This window comes from Doryrhamphus excisus, linkage group LG9, assembly GCF_037039965.1.
Source record: "Doryrhamphus excisus strain RoL-2023G ecotype Guam linkage group LG9, RoL_Dexc_Guam_v1.1, whole genome shotgun sequence".
Classification (NCBI taxonomy): domain Eukaryota; kingdom Metazoa; phylum Chordata; class Actinopteri; order Syngnathiformes; family Syngnathidae; genus Doryrhamphus; species Doryrhamphus excisus.
In genome coordinates this window covers 19,447,942-19,467,450 of record NC_136365.1, presented here as the reverse complement: position 1 = coordinate 19,467,450, position 19,509 = coordinate 19,447,942, and the positions used below count along the sequence as shown (strand labels likewise).

Genomic DNA, 19,509 nt, shown 5'->3' with positions numbered 1-19,509 from the left:
GGTGGAGGTGGGCGGGGACCGGGAAGTCTGGGCTTCCCTACTGAGACTGCTGCCCCTGCGACCCGGACCCGGATAAGCGAAGGAAAATGGATGGAACTATTCAAAGGGATTTTTGAGTAGACTTTGTTACTTCAATATCAAGTGATTTTCAGTAACCAAAATATGGTCACCTTAGGTAAACGTAGGTTTTAGTCAATGTTGACACTTTTCATAATAAATGTGTTAGGTTTGGAGTGGTTTTGGACCCCGGAGTCATGCATTCACAACATAGAATTGTAGATTTACACACTTTGGCAAAGTCTTTTGGAAAGATTTGCCAACAAGCTAACAAGCTGCGATGTTAAGTTTTATTAAAATACTTTGGAAAGAATGGGCGGGCCGTATTTAAACACTTGCCGGGCAGGATGTGGCCCCCGGGCCGTAGTTTGCTCACCCCTGTTCTAAATAGTGCAGGGACACGGATGAGCGTCGATCACCAATAGAAGCAAATGAATGACGGAAGCTCATCAAAGTATCCCACATGAATGACTTGGACAGCACATCTCTTCAATGCTATTCATATTTATTTCATATTATTATTGATATTATTATCATACTAAGCTGATGCACAACATGTAAAAATAGATTTATTTGAAACCATCTGAGTACATTCCCACCTGATCAAGGAAAAGAGAGGTATTCCATGTATTTACAGAGGTATAGCTTTTACACTGAGGTATCAAGGAGACACCTTGGTGTTATTTAGTTTATATGAAAAGCATATTTCATACATATTGTGTACTAGTAGAATGCATGTGTGCTACACCAGTAGAACTGAAAATGCCTGTGAAAAGAGGCTATTTGATGGAAAAAAAAACACAAGGGTGATATTACCGTTCAACAACAGCCACTGGGATGGAAATATTGTTGTCATCTCTGTGGCATTGGTATTAATTCATAACTGGTATTAATAGTTTATAAAAAAAAATGTTTATTATAGACCATGACTCTGCACAGGCCGTGCAATGTCTCGAAGGAGCCGGAATAAAAATTCCTGCATATTCCAAGTGCATTCTAAACATTCTAACCCATGGGTCAGCAACCCACGGCTGTAGAGCCGCATGTGGCTCTTCAGTCTCTTTGTTGGTGGTTCCCTTTGCAATGCTTGAATATTTTTTAACACCCGAGTGGGGAAAATGCACGTCTTTTGTTATCCAATTTTTAAAATTTAAAATGTAAAATTTAAAATGTAAAATTTAAAATTTAAAATTTAAAATTTAAAATTTAAAATTTAAAATTTAAAATTTAAAATTTAAAATTTAAAATTTAAAAAATATAATTTTTAATAAACAAATAAAATTACAAATTTAAAAACACTTAAATTATATTAGGAAAGCAGGAAGTGAACAAATGTAACAGTTTAACAAAAGAAATTAAATTATATACGTTTTATTGTATAAGTTTTTTTATTTTGTTAAATTAAATAAAATTAAATAAAATTAAATAAAATTAAATAAAATTAAATAAAATTAAATAAAATTAAATAAAATTAAATTAAATTAAATTATTGTAAAAGTACCAGATGGAGGGGTAGGATTTAATAAGCTTTGCTTCTTCCTACTCCTTTTGGACATGTGGAACTGTGAACTGATTATGTGATGCATTCAATTGTAATCTGATGCATGTTCAAATGAAATAAAACCATTACCATAATCAGACAATAAAATACATAGAAATGTCATACGCGGAGGCATTGCAGTACTCTTCTCATCCTGTGTGCATGAGCTGGAAGGTGCTTATCACTGCCGTCCTTCCATAGAAAGGAAGAGCCATCGTTTTCTGTGTGATTTCCCAGGAGAAGGATAGGATGCATATATGTATTTCATACACACAAAAGGTAATAACACAAATGTTTTGCCTCGCCACATGCAACTGGGAATTTACCTCTACACTATGTTTTTTGGTCTGTTTGCTATTTGAAATAACTACGCAAGTATGAGATAGCAGCAAATACTACACCCCATACATTGTACTGCTGGTTTGTTACATTCAAAGTCATCTCTCTCCCTACGCACCCTCCGAACCCTAACCTCATTTTGTCCTGCCTTTTATGTTACAACAGTGGCACAGTTAATACTCACATGACAGTAACACATGTAGAGAATGGAAGGATGGATAAAAAGGAAGTGTGTACTATATGGAGGAGAACGACAAGAAGGTGGTATGCAGCCCCCATTCAGTGCAGCGAAGACGGTTTTGTTTAGCGAGACATCATCCGCACAAACTCTGCAAAAACAAAACATTCTTATCAAACATTATGAAGTTGTATGCTATATATATATATATATATATATATATTTATGGAGTAGGACACTGATACTGCTAAAAGTAATGTATACTCATTGACCACAACATTAGGCACAGCTGTACCATGTTATTGTTGTCATGGGCCTACAGGAGGAAACTATTTCACTTTTTACTTTGACACCACTGCATACTACAATACTACACAATGCTAAACGTACATTAGCAGTTTGTTGTTTTAGCGACGGTATATTGTTAATAATCATTCTCTTGATGAAAACTCTAGAAAAAGAAGACATGATGCACGGTACCAAGCACAATAGCGGTGTCCATATATGTGAAAATAGCAAAAATGCTATGCTAATGTTAGCATGACATGCTAACAATGCTAACATTAGCATGTTAACACCTAGCATAAAAACGTATAACTATCAAAATGGCTACAAATGCTACTATGCTAATATTAACATGATAGCGATGTTAACATGCTAACATTAGCATACTAACACCTAGCATGATAGTGGCAAGTATTTACATACGTGTCTATATATGTGAAAATAGCAAAAATGCTATGCTAATGTTAGCATGACATGCTAGCAATGCTAACATTAGCATGTTAACACCTAGCATAAAAACGTATGACTATCAAAATGGCTACAAATGCTACTATGCTAATACTATCATGATAGCGATGTTAACATGCTAATGTTAGCATGACATGCTAGCAATTCTAACATTAGCATGTTAACACCTAGCATAAAATGTATAACTATCAAAATGGCTACAAATGCTACTATGCTAATACTAGCATGATAGCAATGTTAACATGCTAACATTAGCATGATAACACCTAGCATGATAGTGGCAAGTATTTACATACGTGTCTATATATGTGAAAATAGCAAAAATGCTATATTAATGTTAGCATGACATGGTAGCAATGCTAACATTAGCATGGTAACACCTAGCATAAAAACATATACCTTTCAAAATGGCTACAAATGCTACTATGCTAATACTATCATGATGGCGATGTTAACATGCTAATGTTAGCATGACATGCTAGCAATGCTAACATTAGCATGTTAACACCTAGCATAAAAACGTATAACTATCAAAATGGCTACAAATGCTACTATGCTAATACTAGCATGATAGCAATGTTAACATGCTAACATTAGAATGTTAACACCTAGCACGATAGCGGCAAGTATTTACATACGTGTCTATATATGTGAAAATAGTAAAAAATGTTAGTATGCTAATGTTAACATGCAAGCAATGTTAATGTTAGCATGCTAACACCTAGCATGATAGCGCAAAGTGTATATATATATATATATATAGATATATATATATAGATATATATGTGTGTGTGTAGTTGTACTTAATGTTGAGTACCTACAAATGACCTGTTATTGGCTTTATTAACTGAAGTCCAACCCCCCCCCCCGCCAGCCCCACTCACCTTCAAAGTCCACCTCGCCGTCCCCGTTGAGGTCGACGTCACGTAGAATCTCATCGATCTCACGGTGGTTTAGTTGCTCGCCCATCAACTTCTTCATGGCTTCTCTCAGCTCCCCGAGGCTGATCTGGCCATCTCCATCCGAGTCAAACTAGCAAAGCGAGGATGAAGAAATTAGAGTGGGGGGGGGGTGAAGGTGAAGGACCTCACATGCTATCCTGATGGGATGATGATGCAGACCTCTTTAAAGGCATCCCGAAGCTCTTTGACTCCGATCATGTCTGCGGTTTCAGCCAACATCTTCGGACCCATCAACTCGACAAAATCTTCAAAGTCTACTCTGCCGCCACCTAGTGAGCAAGAAACATATTTAGCATCCAACCCTTTGGGGTCCAGGGTAAGGTATAGGGTATTTATCTTGCCTTTTTATCCAGTTTTTCAGCATTTTTATTTTTATTTTGTATTAACACACTTAGGCAGGGGTGGATTGAGTCAAAAATTGGGAATAAAGGGAATAAAGTCATAATCACAAAAGGAAAATATAAAAAAGAAGTAAAATAATTTAAAAAAAAACACTGCAGAAATTAGCAATTTAAATTAGCAAAATAAATGTACAATATTATCAAGAAAGATAATCTGATTTTAGCTGTATGAATAAATAATTATATAATAATTATAATAATAAATAGTTATATAAATAATAATAAATGATTTTTAACCAAAATAAGGTTATAATTTTAGGCTATTAGGTGGGGGAAATGCATAATAATAATAATAATATATAATAATAAGTTCCACAGTGATGCACATTAGCACTCTAAGTCATTCCCACATAGTATCAGCATAATATGAGGTTGAAGAAAAAGGGGGAAAATACATCCAAATATATCCATACATCCCTCTGGGCATCGGAGAACGGTAGATGGTGCGTTCAATGACCGTCAAACAAAGTATCAGCTGACACTAAACATTCAAAAATATATGTACTGTAATATAATTATGAATTTCTATGTATTTTAATGTTTTAAAAGAGAAATGAAATGACGTACTTTATCCCCCCGCGCATCCTGTTGGGATAATGGATTTTTGGATGATTTTGGAATCCCGTCTCTCTCTCTCTCTCCCTTTTCCGGCTTTTCACTGAGCTGTACGACAGGACTTACAGATCTGCTGGCTGAGCTCGATGAGTTCCATCTCTGTCGGCATGTACCCCATCGTCCTCATGCACTCGCCAAGATCCTTGCAACTGATGAAGCCATCCTTGTCTTTGTCGAACTCCCTGAACGCCTCACGGAGCTCTGTGTGGGGAAACGTGCGTGAATCCCATGTTAAAATGTCAACATTTTGATCTCTTTTTGGAGAAAATCATTTCCCAACCCAGGGCTTAGACGTGCCTGATTGTTGCCAGCTTGTCAGTGATGCACCATTTTTGTATTTTTGTATTTTAAGTTAATACAGAAAAGAATTCTGCCTCAAAAAATTAATTATTAATAATAATAATTAATAATTATGATGAATTAATTAATCCAACTGCGACTAATTTGATTAAACTTTTTTCATCATTTGACAGACCTAATTATGACACATTTGTTACATATTAAAACACCTCATATGAAAAAGAATAAGAAGATGTAGCACGAGGGATCATTGTTGCCAATTTAGGATTGTCGCTACATTTAGCAAGTCAGGTGACTCTTTTCTAAAACAAGTGATGCCTTCAAGGGATCTTCCATACCTTCCATCTCTTCAGGCCGCAGGTCTCGGTCCTGCAGGGTGTAGATTACGTCGGAGCGATGCATGAAAAGATGGCGGAAAGAAGATGTTGGGTTAAAGCATGCAAATATCACACAGACAGCGTTGTTGTCTTGACAACAGCAGTCTTTTGATTGTACATACAGCGGATTACCGTATATAGCCTACACACGCATTTCCCTAACATGAAGTTACCCAGCATGACTTGCGGGTTAGAAATGAATATGATATAGCATTGTTTTGCGGGTACATTAGTGTAACACTCACACACAAGTACACAGTAAAAGAACACGTGAAAAAGAGTCTGAAGTTTTGATACGGAGGTGAGACCCCCGGCTACGTGTGTCCACGATATGTTTTGGGAGACTGTTGTGACATCATCAGCCGAAATAATACAGCGTTGGATTAGAGGTTGCTGAGGGGACAACACAAGGGGATTACGCTTGCAAATTGTATTACAAATCACGAAGGATTATCGCTTTTTCATTTTTTCATCCCAAACCGTTTTTTTTTTTTCATATGCATTTTGGTCAACATTCATAATTCATATACCTGTATATATGCTGAATTAAGCACAATACAATAATACCACAAATACTGTAAGTACCATTGACATTGACCTACATGCAAATATCTCCTGTTAACCTAATATAGTATACTTTCATATAAACATAGTATGAACCTAATATTAGTTTGGAACTCTGGGAGGAAAACCGGAGCAAACAAACCCAAGGAGGCCCAAGTCTGATTAGAATCCAGAACATGTCCAGAACCTACTATGTCTAAAAAAAAAACAACTGTACTGCAACACTATGATACAAAAACAGCCAGTTAGTAAAACGCTCAAACATCCGACTAACTTGTTGAGGACCGAATCATTCAACCAACCAGACGGCAGCTCAAAAATATCAATCTATGGATCATTCGGTTTTTTTTGCAAAGTTCTCAGGATCTAACCAGCAACCCATCTACCACCTGAACTGGGTCACCCTGTAGAATAAGTGGAATGTCACACTTAAGTAGGAGGCACCAAATAAATTCCCCATTCTTTTTCAACGGGAAAATTGTCATAGAAAATATGGAATTACAATATATATGGGAGTTTTAAAGACCTGTTTTGACATTTGAAAAAGGGTGGGCATTTTTTAGACAAAGAAAGCATAATGATTACACCCTGGACTGGTCACCAGCCAATCACAGGGCACATATAGACAAACAACCATTCACACTCACATTCATACCTATGGACAATTTGGAGTCGCTAATTAACCTAGCATGTTTTTGGAATGTGGGAGGAAACCGGAGTACCCGGAGAAAACCCATGCATGCACAGGGAGAACATGCAAACTTCACACAGAGATGGCCGAGCCAGGAATCGAACCCGGGTCTCCTACCTTGTGTGGTAATTTCATTCATTCATTCATTCATTTTCTACCGCCTCACGAGGGTCGCGGGGGGTGCTGGAGCCTATCCCAGCTGTCTTCTTCAGGCGAGAGACGGGGTACACACTGGACTGGTGGCCAGCCAATCACAGGGCACATATAGACAAACAACCATTCACACTCACATTCATAGCTATGGACAATTTGGAGTTGCTAATTAACCTAGCATGTTTTTGTAATGTGGGAGGAAACCGGATGCACAGGAGAACATGCAAACTCCACACAGAGATGGCCGAGGGTGGGTGTGAGGTCTGTGAGGTCTGCACGCTAACCACTCGACCACCGTGCAGCCCCACCTTCATAGCAATCATAGCAATTCTTCATGAGCCAATGAAAACAAAACAACAACATATACGAGTCACATAGTTTAGTTATGGAAATTGATTGGGTGGTTCAAAAATAACTTAGAATTCCGGTTTGCTGCGTCCTAAGATTCCCCAAATGAATCCGCGGCAGAGGAAGAAGGTGTGCGGTCAGGTCATACATACGATCTGGCTCTGTGCAAAGCCTTGCTTGAGGAAGATGCAAGCGGGCCCCACAATGTTGTGCAGCATGTTGCAGTTCTTAACCAGAGCACACAGCGGCTCGTCGAACTCCGGCTCGCTTCCTCGCTCTTCGTCTTCTTCCGTGTCCATCTCACCTGCATCTTTCAGGTCCCCCAGCATGGCCGCAGCCTGCGGGGCCCCGCTCCTCTCTACGGGCGACGCCCCCTTGGAAGAGGGGAACCAGTTGAAAAAACTAAAGGCGGTTGTAGGACAGGTTGATTGTTATTGACTTGGGATTTACTATATTTGTCTAAGTTGCAGTAAAAGTACATGTCGCATCCGATATACACAAGTACTAAAGAGTCTGAAATGTACACAGTGGATCCCCGCTTTTTCCGCATTCACCGTTAGTGGGTAATAATTGATAAATACGTGATAATACAGTTAAAATGTACAGCATACATGCACCACTATTTCCAAAAACATTAAAACATTTTTATATGTTTATGTCTTTCATGGATAATCGTTGCGATTTGGCAGCCCCTGAACTCACCATAGTTGTGTTTGGTGTGAGAGACAAGCCGTCAAAATGTGCAGTGATGTTGATGGTAAGTCCATCCACTTATGAATATGAATATGAATATGAATATGAATATGAATATGAATGTGAATGTGAATATGAATATGAATATGAATATGAATATGAATATGAATATGAATATGAATATGAATATGAATATGAATATGAATAACCTCAAACAAGGCTTTGCACAGAGCCAGATCGTATGCATCGTATCGTATGTATTAATATGAATATGAATATTAACATTATTATGTATTAATATGAATATGAACATTATAATATTAATATTATATTAATATTCATATTAATGTTAGCATTAATATTAATAATGTTAATATTCATATTCAACGTCTTATGTATTAATATGAATATAAACATTATAATATTAATTATAATATTAATATTATAATATTAATATTATATTAATATTCATATTAATGTTAGCATTAATATTAATAATGTTCATATTCATATTCATATTCATACATAAGATGTTGATATCAATATTCATATTCATATTCACATTCATATAATATAAAAATAACATAAAAATTAATATTATTTAACATAATAATAATAAAATTAAATAAAAGATTGTATTTTTAATACAATAAAAGAAATTAATATTATTTAACATAATATTAATATTCATATCCATATTCATAAGTGAATGGACTTACCATAATATTAATATTCATATCCATATCCATATTCAAATTCATATTATTTAACATAATAGTAATATTATAATATAATATGATATAATATACTTAATAATTTTATATAATTTTATATAATAATTAATATATGGCTATTAATATAATAATAATAAATAATGATAATAATATTTTGAGGACTTTGGACTTGAATTGACCAAATCATTGAAACCATTCATTCATGAAAATGTAATGAATATGTCTTCATAGTATTTGTCAAATGGAATAATAGATTGTTACATTTTAAAAATTGTTTTATTTATTTTTTCATAAGCTCTTAAGAGATTACGATTTCTCGTCCTGTTTCGTTGTGTCCGTTCCCCTCGTGTCCCGCCTCCAAACAGACAGGAAGAGAGTTCACTCTGTGCATTGCAAGTTTGTTCCATGGAAAAAAGACATGAACAGAATGAAGTCTTTTGTCAGTCATACAGTCTTTGTCTCTGTGGGTGGAGGCGGGGCCGCTAGCATACACACAAAGTGTAGCCTCGTTAAAATGACTCAAATGTATTGTCTGTGTGTCCGTTTAATCAGTGATCCGTTCCCATCCGGATGAAACTATTTATCTGTGGACGGGACCTGACTTGAGACCTGCAAAACGTGGACTCGCTTCCATGGCTGGAAAATCCTTACTGGATTTACAGCAGGCGGGCGCTGTGGATTATGTGGGACACCTTCTCCAGCCCCTTGCGCCTAGTCTGACGACCAGGCTACACCGTGACTCAAAATTCCATGGATCGTGGTGAGGAGCCATACATTTGAATTCAACACGGACCGTGTGGCGAGGGGACAACGGCAATCGAAGAGAGAAGGGTAGGGTTCCGCAGTTGAATCGAAACTAATGATTACATAACAATCAAATAGCAAATCCGAAATTGGACAGGAGCGTCGACTTCAAAACTGTATTTGTTTTGGATCCGCTACGGAAAGCAGAGATCTACTGTGTACTTGAAGTACACTGAAGTATACTCGTCTTTTAGTACACTAATATTTTCTTACCTTGTTACTTTTTTTCCCAGACGTTTTGTTGATGTTTCCCATCACCACCCGCCCCTTTCTCTGCGTCCCGTCCCTGCTCAGTCGTCACATTAAAGTCCAAAGTCCGACTTCCAGTGCATGTCTTTGAACGCAGTCTTTGTGGTCAAGTTACAATCCAAACTGCAGTCGGTCCAAAAAAAAAGCCGAACGGCGCAGCGACCCGATCCAGAACCCCAATGGCTTATTGGAGGCTGGGTTACGGGGAATTAAGGGTAATATTATGACCAGCGGCTGAAACAACCTGCATTTCTGATTGCATGACCATGAACATCTCTTTCTCTCTCCCTCTCTCTCTCGCTCTCTTTCTCTCTCTCTCGCTCGCTCACACCAACACATTTTTTGATCTGTCACCCCAGCCTCCCGCGAGTGATCCCTTGAATTTGGACCAACTTAATCTAATCCACCCCACCCACCTTCCTCTCTCGGCCCCTACCAACATCATGTTTATAGTCTCAAAATGACGAGTCTGGCACTACTCTTCCACAAGAGGGGGGGGGGGGTGGATGGACAGAATTATGGATGGGGAGTTGGCTGTCTGGTTAATCCCTGCGTTTCAGATTAGAGGGAAGAGTTATGTTGGACATGAGAGTGAAGGCTTCAATTGGGATCCTCGGGCCTCTGGAAGCAGGACATTCGGAGGCCGTGGAAGAGAAATGTATCATATAATATGTCAGAAGGTTTATTTATCCAGTGGTGTTTATTCATTAGGGCTGTCAAATATTAATGGGACATTAACTAATTAGTTACTTTTAATTATGTTAAATGAACTCATGGCAAGATGGTGGCACAGATCCTCACAGTCACATGGAGTCTGACGCTCTTTACTTTTTATACCATATTCCATATTCCATATTCCATATTCCATATTCCATATTCCATATTCCATATTCCATATTCCATATTACATCCACCCATGTATCTCCACCCCACAAACACGTCTCTATCCTCCTTGGAATGACACTTCCTCGATGTCACTTAAACTGGGAGATGCATTCACTGACACTCTGCTACAATCGTCAGAGTGACATCTTAATTATGACTCTATGTCCATCCATCCATCCACCCACCCGCCCATCTATCCACCCATCTATCCATGTTTTCATTCATCCATCCATCCATCCACCCACCGTTGTTTTCATCCATCCACCCATCCATCCATCCACCCATGTTTTCATCCATCCATCCATCCATCCACCCACTCATGTTTTCATCTATCCATGCACCCACCCACCCATCCATCAATCCATCCACCCAATGTTTTCATCCATCCATCCATGTTTTCATCCACCCACCCACCCATTCCCCAACCCATGTTTCCATCCATCCATCCACCCACCCACCCATGTTTCCATCCATCCATCCACCCAACCATCCATCACCATCCAGCCATCCATCCATGTTTTCATCCATCCATCCATGTTTTCATCCACCCACCCACCCATTCCCCAACCCATGTTTCCATCCATCCACCCACCCACCCATGTTTCCATCCATCCATCCACCCAACCATCCATCACCATCCATCCACCCACCCATGTTTCATCCATCCATCCACCCAACCATCCATCGCCATCCAGCCATCCATCCATCCATCCATGTTTCCATCCACCCACCCACCCATGTTTTCATCCATCCATCCACCCATCCATCCATCCCCCATCCAGCCATCCAAATCCATCCAAATCCATCCAAATCCATCCACCCATGTTTTCATCCATCCATGTTTTCATCCATCCTTCCATTCACCCATCCATGTTTTCATCCATCCACCCACCCATCCACCCAACCAAACCCACCCATCCATCCATATGTGAAGATGGTGAAGGGGGTGAGCAACAGTCAAGATGAAGAGGTGCTATTGTATATTGTTATAATAAAATAAAAATGTTCAGTAATATCAAATGTATAATTTGTATAAATATTATATACTATATAAATATATTATATTTATAATAATATTTGATGTTTCAGTGAAAAAGTGTCAACGCATTTGTCCTGCCCATATTGCATTGTCAAAACTCACCACCAGGGTGCAGCAAATCGAATTCTTTTGGGAAGCTCATCTGCTTCTATCATATGGTATCTGCAATACCATACAGCCACCAGTAGAGGTCACCAAAAGAGAGCTTCAACAAAAGCAGCAACCCGCTGAAAGGCTAGAAAACACTTAAAAAATACATTTTCTCTCCTCTATCAGGATTCTCCTCACCTTTCTGAGTCAAAGTACAGATAAAATACATAGAAATACATAGAAGAAGCACAATGAAAAAACAAATGTCCAACATTGTCTCAGTTATATAATATGATGTGTCTTAGTTGACTGATCCAGATTAATAAATGGAACCGTCGGCTGCGGAATGGGCTTTTCTTCCTGCATTGTTCATGTCACACACTGTCACACACATGCACATGAGGTTTAGATGAAGTCTATGATTTAGTAGCAGGCTCGCGTTGCAGAAACTCATCCAAATAATAGAACACATTGTTTTTCCTGACAAATTCCAGAACGGAACACAACAATCCCTGGACAACAACAAGCACAGAAGAAAATTGATGGACTGATTGCAAAATAATTTTACACTCTAATCCCCGTGTTGGCCTGGTTGCTCCGCTGCCGTGTTCATGCATACAAACAAAGTACTTCGGTAGCTAGCGATTACTCCGACCTACGCGCATCACTCCATTGAATTAGGGAAAATAGTACATAATCTCAGGAAATCTTTTTCTTTACATTCAGTGTCATACACGAACATGAAACACCTTCTGACCTCCGACGTGAGATAATCTCTGGTGCAGCAGCTTGGCCTGCTAAGCTAAAGATACGCCATCATCATGGGAGGGGGTGGGGCATGGCAAGTTTGATACCCATGGTCATGAATTGTTGGAAGTGGCCCGACTTGTGATAATAATAAGTCATCCGATCCCAGCCAGATAATTCCTCCATTTTAGAAGATGTTGACTGATCTTTCAATGCATGCAGACTGTCGTGTTCGATGGCTGTATCAAAGTGGAAGCTACCAAAAGAAAGACTACGCCCTTGTCTTTCATTAGGCGAAAAAAAATGTTTTTCCGTTCTTTAGTAATCAGCAGGAGAACATAGGTAGGTTTCAGGAAAATATCAGTTCCCGACTAAAATTTTCATCAAAATAACAATTTATCGACAAACATAATAGCATGAACTATTTACACTTTTCACATTTGGACTGCGGCTGCACAGTGGATGAGTGGTTAGCGTGCAGACCTCACAGCTAGGAGTTCAATTCCACCCTCGGCCATCTATGTGTGGAGTTTGCATGTTCTCTCCGTGCATGCGTGGGTTCTCTCCGGGTACTCCGGTTTCCTCCCACATTCCAAAAACATGCTAGGTTAATTAGCGACTCCAAATTGTCCATAGGTATGAATGTGAGTGTGAATGGTTGTTTGTCTATATGTGCCCTGTGATTGGCTGGCAGTGTAGCCCGCCTCTCACCCAAAGAAGACATCCCTGCGACCCTTGTGAGGCTAAGCGGTAGAAACTGAATGAATGAATGAATGACTTCTACCATCTTGTGGTCGTTTTTATGGCTTAAAAATTGCAATGCGTCGTCACCTCTTTTTGCCTCTGGTGCAAAAATAACAAAAAAGACACATAAATATGTTGTTGGGAGCGGGTGTTTGTGTTGATAAAAACGTATTCAAAGAGTTTTTAAAAAGTGACGGAAGAAAGTCCATTTTTTTATTTTGCATTTCATAGGTTTTATCCAAAAACATGCTAGGTTAATTGGTGACTCCAAATTGTCCATAGGTATGAATGTGAGTGTGAATGGTTGTTTGACCTAAAACATGAACTAAAAGGGGAGATTTGCTGGAAAATTAAAAAAATAATAATATTTTTTTTTAAAAAAAGACAAATAGGATTTTGTCCAATGTGACGTCATTGTACAGACTGCAAGCACATCCGGTTATCCGAGTTGTCCCATATCCTCTGCTCTCATTTCAGTTTGATGCCTGTTGCACCTGGCTATGTTTTATTTATGTATTCCAAGTGACCTAAAAGTGGGATTTATGTTTTCTCCGCAGTCTGGGACATCCAGTGGATTAAATGTTTTCTACATTAATAGCGTATAGTGTAACATTGTAAATACTGCAGGATAAAACTGTGTGTTCTTGCTTTCTATCCGAGGCTAAGGGACACAAAACTGTTGTTGTGTTTACTTTCCAACATGCTAAAAACAAGTAGACAAAGTAAACAGCGCCCCCTATTGGTAAAAAATATTTGTACACAATTTTTATGACTGGATGCTGGTTCGATCGTCAGTCCTTGTGTAATCACATCATTCTCCATTTTTTTCCACATTTCAAATTCTTCAAATTATATAGCTATAATTTAACAAAATATTGGAAAAAAATGTAAAAAAAAATTCCAAGAATAAAGTCAAAATATTCAGAGAAAATACATTGTAAATGTCATATATTAAAGAAAAAAGTTAAGTATGACAAACAAAGAAAACAAGACATAAAGGTGTCTGTGTGTATGCTAAAAACAAGTAGACAAATTAAACAGCGCCCCCTACTGGTAAAAAATATTTTTACACATTTTTATTACTGGATGCTCGTTCGATCCTCAGTCCTTGTGTAATCACATCATTTTCCATTTTTCTCCACATTTCAAATTCTTAAAATTATATAGCTATAATTGAACAAAATAATGGAAAAAAATTACAAATTATTTTCCAAGAATAAAGTCAAAATATTCAGAAAAAATACATTGTAATTTTACAAAAATAATGTTGGAATATTCTGAAAAAAAAATGGTTACTTTTAGTAACATAAATGTCATATATTAACAAAAAAAGTTAAGTATGTGTAGCGTTCCTTCCTATGTCGCTATGTGAAATCAATACGCCCAGGAAAGTAGTTCTGCTCATATTTAAAATGTTTAAACAAAAAGTCAAAAAAATTAAAAATTATTTTCCAAGAATAAAGTCAAAATATTCAGAAAAAATACATTGTAATTTTACAAAAATAATGTTGGAATATTCTGAAAAAAAATGGTTACTTTTAGTAACATAAATGTCATATATTAAAAAAAAAGTTAAGTACGTGTAGCGTTCCTTCCTATGTCGCTATGTGAAATCAATACGCCCGGGAAAGTACTTCTGCTCATATTTAAAATGTTTAAACAAAAAGTCAAAAAAATTAAAAATTATTTTCCAAGAATAAAGTCAAAATATTCAGAAAAAATACATTGTAATTTTACAAAAATAATGTTGGAATATTCTGAAAAAAAAATGGTTACTTTTAGTAACATAAATGTCATATATTAACAAAAAAAGTTAAGTACGTGTAGCGTTCCTTCCTATGTCGCTATGTGAAATCAATACGCCCGGGAAAGTAGTTCTGCTCATGTTTAAAATGTTTAAACAAAAAGTCAAAAAAATTAAAAATTATTTTCCAAGAATAAAGTCAAAATATTCAGAAAAAATACATTGTAATTTTACAAAAATAATGTTGGAATATTCTAAAAAAAATGGTTACTTTTAGTAACATAAATGTCATATATTAACAAAAAAAGTTAAGTACGTGTAGCGTTCCTTCCTATGTCGCTATGTGAAATCAATACGCCCAGGAAAGTAGTTCTGCTCATGTTTAAAATGTTTAAACTATCACAAAATACTGCGATAGTATTACACAGTATTGTGAAAGTACTGAATTACTGCATGGTCACGGCATAACATGTTAAAAACACATAAAATGTTGTTGGAGGTTTTTCAGAAGGATCAAAATAGGTGTGTCCGATTGGGTGCATTGTGAGCTTCCTGATGCTAACCGTCTTTCTCTCTTTAGAACACACGGAAAAGAGAAAAAACATGTCAAAATGTTGAAGAAGCGTCCATGTCCATATCCATATTCCCCACGGAAAGGCTTGTACAGCATCGACGTTCCTCCTGCGAAGGAACATGCCAGCCCTTCAACCGCAAATGGACAAAAAGTCACGCGATTACGGGGAGATCAGAGGGATCGGTGCTTTGATTCGAAAGTAGACCCGCCTGGCTGCCATGCAGATGTGGCGACATACGTACGTCTAATTAGCGTCGTTTATAGCTGAAAAGGTGGCTCATGCGTTCCTACCAAGAGTACATCATGGCCGCCTCCACGTCTCGAATTGAACCGCTAATCCCTGTTCAGTCGCAATCAATCTCTTCTGTTTTTCTTCCTCCGGGACATCAATCACCCTCTGGCCCTCATCCCAGACCCCCCCCCCCCCCCCCCCCTTTCATTTTCTCATCATCTGCTCCATCTGTTGATGAGCGCATTGATGACTCATTTGAGCAACTACAAATGCCTGATAGAAGTCGACTACTCTTGTCTGCCGCATGCTATGTTACACTTTTCTCACGCTATCGATGCTATTGAAATACAATTTCAAGTCGGTTCGAACCATCTCACAGCAGGTACCGTAATAATAATACCGGAAATATCCCAATAATAAATCCAGCTAAAACTCTACTCTGAACCCCCAACGCCACTTCCTGTCTATACATCAGGAAGACATTTATATAAATAAATATCACAAGGGTCGCAGCGGGTGCTGCCAGCTCACAAAAAAAAGCACTAAACTCATCACACAGCAACTTAACACTCAACATATGTATGCTGGAGCCTATCTCAGCTGTCTTCGGGCAAGAGGCGGAGTACACCCTGGTGGACTGGTAGCCAGCCAATCACAGGGCACATATAGACAAACAACCATTCACACTCACATTTATATCTATGGACAATTTGGAGTCGCTAATTAACCTAGCATGTTTTTGGAATGTGAGAGGAAACCGGAATACCCGGAGAAAACCCACACATGCACGGGGAGAACATGCAAATTCCACACAGAGATGGCCGAGCTGGGAATCGAACCCTGGTCTCCTAGCTTGTGTGGTAATTTCATTCATTCATTCATTTGCTATCGCTTATCCTCATGAGGATCGTGAGGGGTGCTGGAGCCTATCCCAGCTGTCTTCAGGCAAGAGGCGGGGTACACCCTGGTGTACTTGTAGCCAGCCAATCACAGGGCACATATAGACAAACAACCATTCACACTCACATTCATACCTATGGACAATTTGGAGTCGCTAATTAACCTAGCATGTTTTTGGAATGTGGGAGGAAACCGGAGTACCCGGAGAAAACCCACGTATGCAAGGGGAAAACATGCAAACTCCACACAGAGATGGCCGAGGGTGGAATTGAACTCGGGTCTCCTAGCTGTGAGGCCTGCGCGCTAATTACTTTGTTCACCGTGCAGCCATTATTCATGTCTTAATCGGCTTATTTGCTCTGATTATAAATCTCCTATATTTAGTAGTAGAAGTAGAAATGTAACTATAGGGGTGTTATTTTATGTCTAAGGAGCTCTAATTGTGTTTAAAAAAACATATTCAGAAGGTCAGAAATTGATTTTCTCTGCTATAACTAAAAAAAAATAAAGAAGGAAACTTATTGTGTTCAGGTCTGGACACCCAATTAATTTCCCCACCTGGCTGTTAAGACGCCCACCCATCCCCCTACCACCCCACCCGACCCGACCCCCCTGTGTGTGTTTGCTAGCAGCCACGTATTGAAGGCCACAAATTATTCTACATTATTTGGAATTATTGACAAATATGAGGGTCCTCAGGTAAGAAACCAAAGCCTCATGAGACTTTCATGACCCGTTTAGCTCAAGACCTGGACTCAGACTTTGAGTTTGAAACACACCGCCCACCCACACCCCACACACACTGTCGTTCTACGTTTGCTTTCAAATCCACGACAAGTGACACAAATCGATATTCACACAGTTCAGTGGAACACAAGCGGTCCTCCTGAGCAGCGGTGAGCAAAGGAAAAGGAAAGCCATCCTCAGAAAGGTGACTAAAAGTGCAATATACTAATGAATCGAAACTTTTTGTGTTGTATTCTTGTAAAATGGCTGCTGATTTGTTTTGTTTTCTTTGTTTTTGTTTCTTGCTGGCAACCATTGGCACCCGGGCCACACTTTGGACACCACTAACTTACCGTCGGTGTACATTTAGGTAGAAAATAAACCAGACTTTCCCTTTCCAGAACAGGAGAACCACTTGTGTTTTGTGTTCCATTCGCTTTTTGTGGTCTTTCAGTCCTACCTGACCGAAGACGGAATCCACGATGGGTCTCAACTTCCTCCTGTCTCCCTCCTGCAGCCAAAGCTCATCAGGGTCTCCCACGGGGGAGGATAGGCTTAAGGTTTTGGCCTTTGGTTTTGGCGGTCTCTTGATGCTCGCTGAACTCCAGCGCCTGAGAGACTCAATCTTCTTTTTGATGGAACCCTGTGGAGATACATGAAGTTTCAACCACCGAAGATGTTTCGAGATATCACAAACCGAGGAACGCTTGGGATGAGATGTTGAGATTGGCAAACGGACCTTTTTCACCAACTTCCCCTCGGGTACATCCATGGATGACGTACTCTTCCCGCCGGACATCCTCGCAGCCCCGACGTGGCGCACGGAGACGTCTGCTGTGTCCAGACGGTCCCTTTTGATCTGCCTGTAGAGCATCGCACACACCGCTTGATAATCTGAGGGGCATCTCATTCCTGATGGTTCGCTCCTCCTTCTTCTGTTATCCCTGCCTCACTTTCATCCACTCAGCTCCACGCGTCATGTTTTCATTTGTGCCGCTTCAGGGCATCTCGTGTTGAACTCGCAACCCAACAGTTCAAAACATACACACACACGCTAACATAACATGACGTGCTCGTACGGGATGCGTGTTTATGATGAGAGCACGTCATAATGTATGTGGGGACAATTTAAACGTTGAGAAGAAGTGTGTCAGAGAAATTCCACACACGCATTTTTGCCCATGTTCAATCTCCAATAATCCCATCTCTCTCTCTCTTTTGCTCTCTCTCGGAGCTGCTACCATGGCCATAGCAAGCATGAATCTATACAGTATCATCAGTATCATCAATGCAATAAACGCCAAAAATACGCCCATAAAAATGGCCCTATCCAAAGTTAGCTTGATGTTGGCGTTCTCTTCCGATTTTGTATCAAATGACCACCCCAGAACCCTCCCCTTTTCTCTTCTATTGCCATTGTCCATGCCAAAACAATCCAGGTTTAACAGAAATTTGCACCAAAGGGAGGCTGATATCATTGCAGCAACCGTAAAATGAAACCACAAAACAGTGATGATTTAATAATAACATATTTTTTAAAAGGGCTGTACAGTGGGCGAGTGGTTAGCGCAAAGATCTCACAGCAAGGAGATACGGGTTCAATTCCCATCTCCGTGTGGAGTTTGCATGTTCTCCCCGTGCATGCGTTGGTTTTTTCTTCGGGTACTCCGGTTTCCTCCCACATTCCAAAAAAAACATGCTAGGTTAATTAGCGACTCCAAATTGTCCATAGGTATGAATGTGAGTGTGAATGGTTGTTTGTTTATATGTGCCCTGTGATTGGCTGGCCACCAGTCCATTGTGTACCCTGCCTCTCACCCTAACACAGCTGGGATAGGCTCCAGCAGACATATGTTGAGTGTTAAGTTGCTGTGTGATGAGTTTAGTGTTTTTTTTGTGAGATGGCATTGTGACTCCCACTATCAGCTGGGATAGGCTCCAGCATACATATGTTGAGTGTTAAGTTGCTGTGTGATGAGTTTAGTGTTTTTTTTGTGAGATGGCATTGTGACTCCCACTTTCAGCTGGGATAGGCTCCAGCACCCCTGCGACCCTCGTGAGGATAAGCGG

General features: G+C 39.1%; 1 protein-coding gene across 2 annotated transcripts; it reads right to left on the bottom strand.

Annotated features, from left to right (window-relative positions):
* Positions 1-1,505: 1,505 nt before the first annotated feature.
* On the bottom strand, positions 1,506-18,339 carry cabp2a (calcium binding protein 2a). Of its 2 annotated transcripts, none has more exons than XM_058082406.2 (7): positions 18,179-18,339; positions 17,900-18,082; positions 5,484-5,514; positions 4,912-5,046; positions 3,989-4,098; positions 3,752-3,899; positions 1,506-2,265 (listed from the first exon to the last, which is right to left on the bottom strand). In XM_058082406.2, the coding sequence occupies exons 1-7, from the start codon at positions 18,311-18,313 to the stop codon at positions 2,240-2,242; spliced, it is 768 nt and encodes a 255-aa protein (XP_057938389.2). In that variant the 5' UTR covers positions 18,314-18,339; the 3' UTR covers positions 1,506-2,239. The 2 variants fall into 2 exon arrangements, with proteins under 2 accessions (XP_057938389.2, XP_057938396.2); XM_058082413.2 differs by lacking the exons at positions 17,900-18,082; positions 18,179-18,339 and adding exons at positions 7,431-7,652; positions 9,723-10,043.
* Between the last annotated feature and the right edge of the window lie 1,170 nt (positions 18,340-19,509).

Bases quoted from the DNA above. Each gene is read 5' to 3' on its own strand.
- cabp2a (XM_058082406.2), bottom strand. From the start codon at position 18,313: ATGCTCTACAGGCAGATCAAAAGGGACCGTCTGGACACAGCAGACGTC. The intron at 18,083-18,178 runs GTCCGTTTGCCA...GTATCTCCACAG, and splicing joins AGGGGAAGTTGGTGAAAAAG to GGTTCCATCAAAAAGAAGAT. The intron at 2,266-3,751 runs GTGAGTGGGGCT...TTGTTTTTGCAG, and splicing joins CGGCGAGGTGGACTTTGAAG to AGTTTGTGCGGATGATGTCT.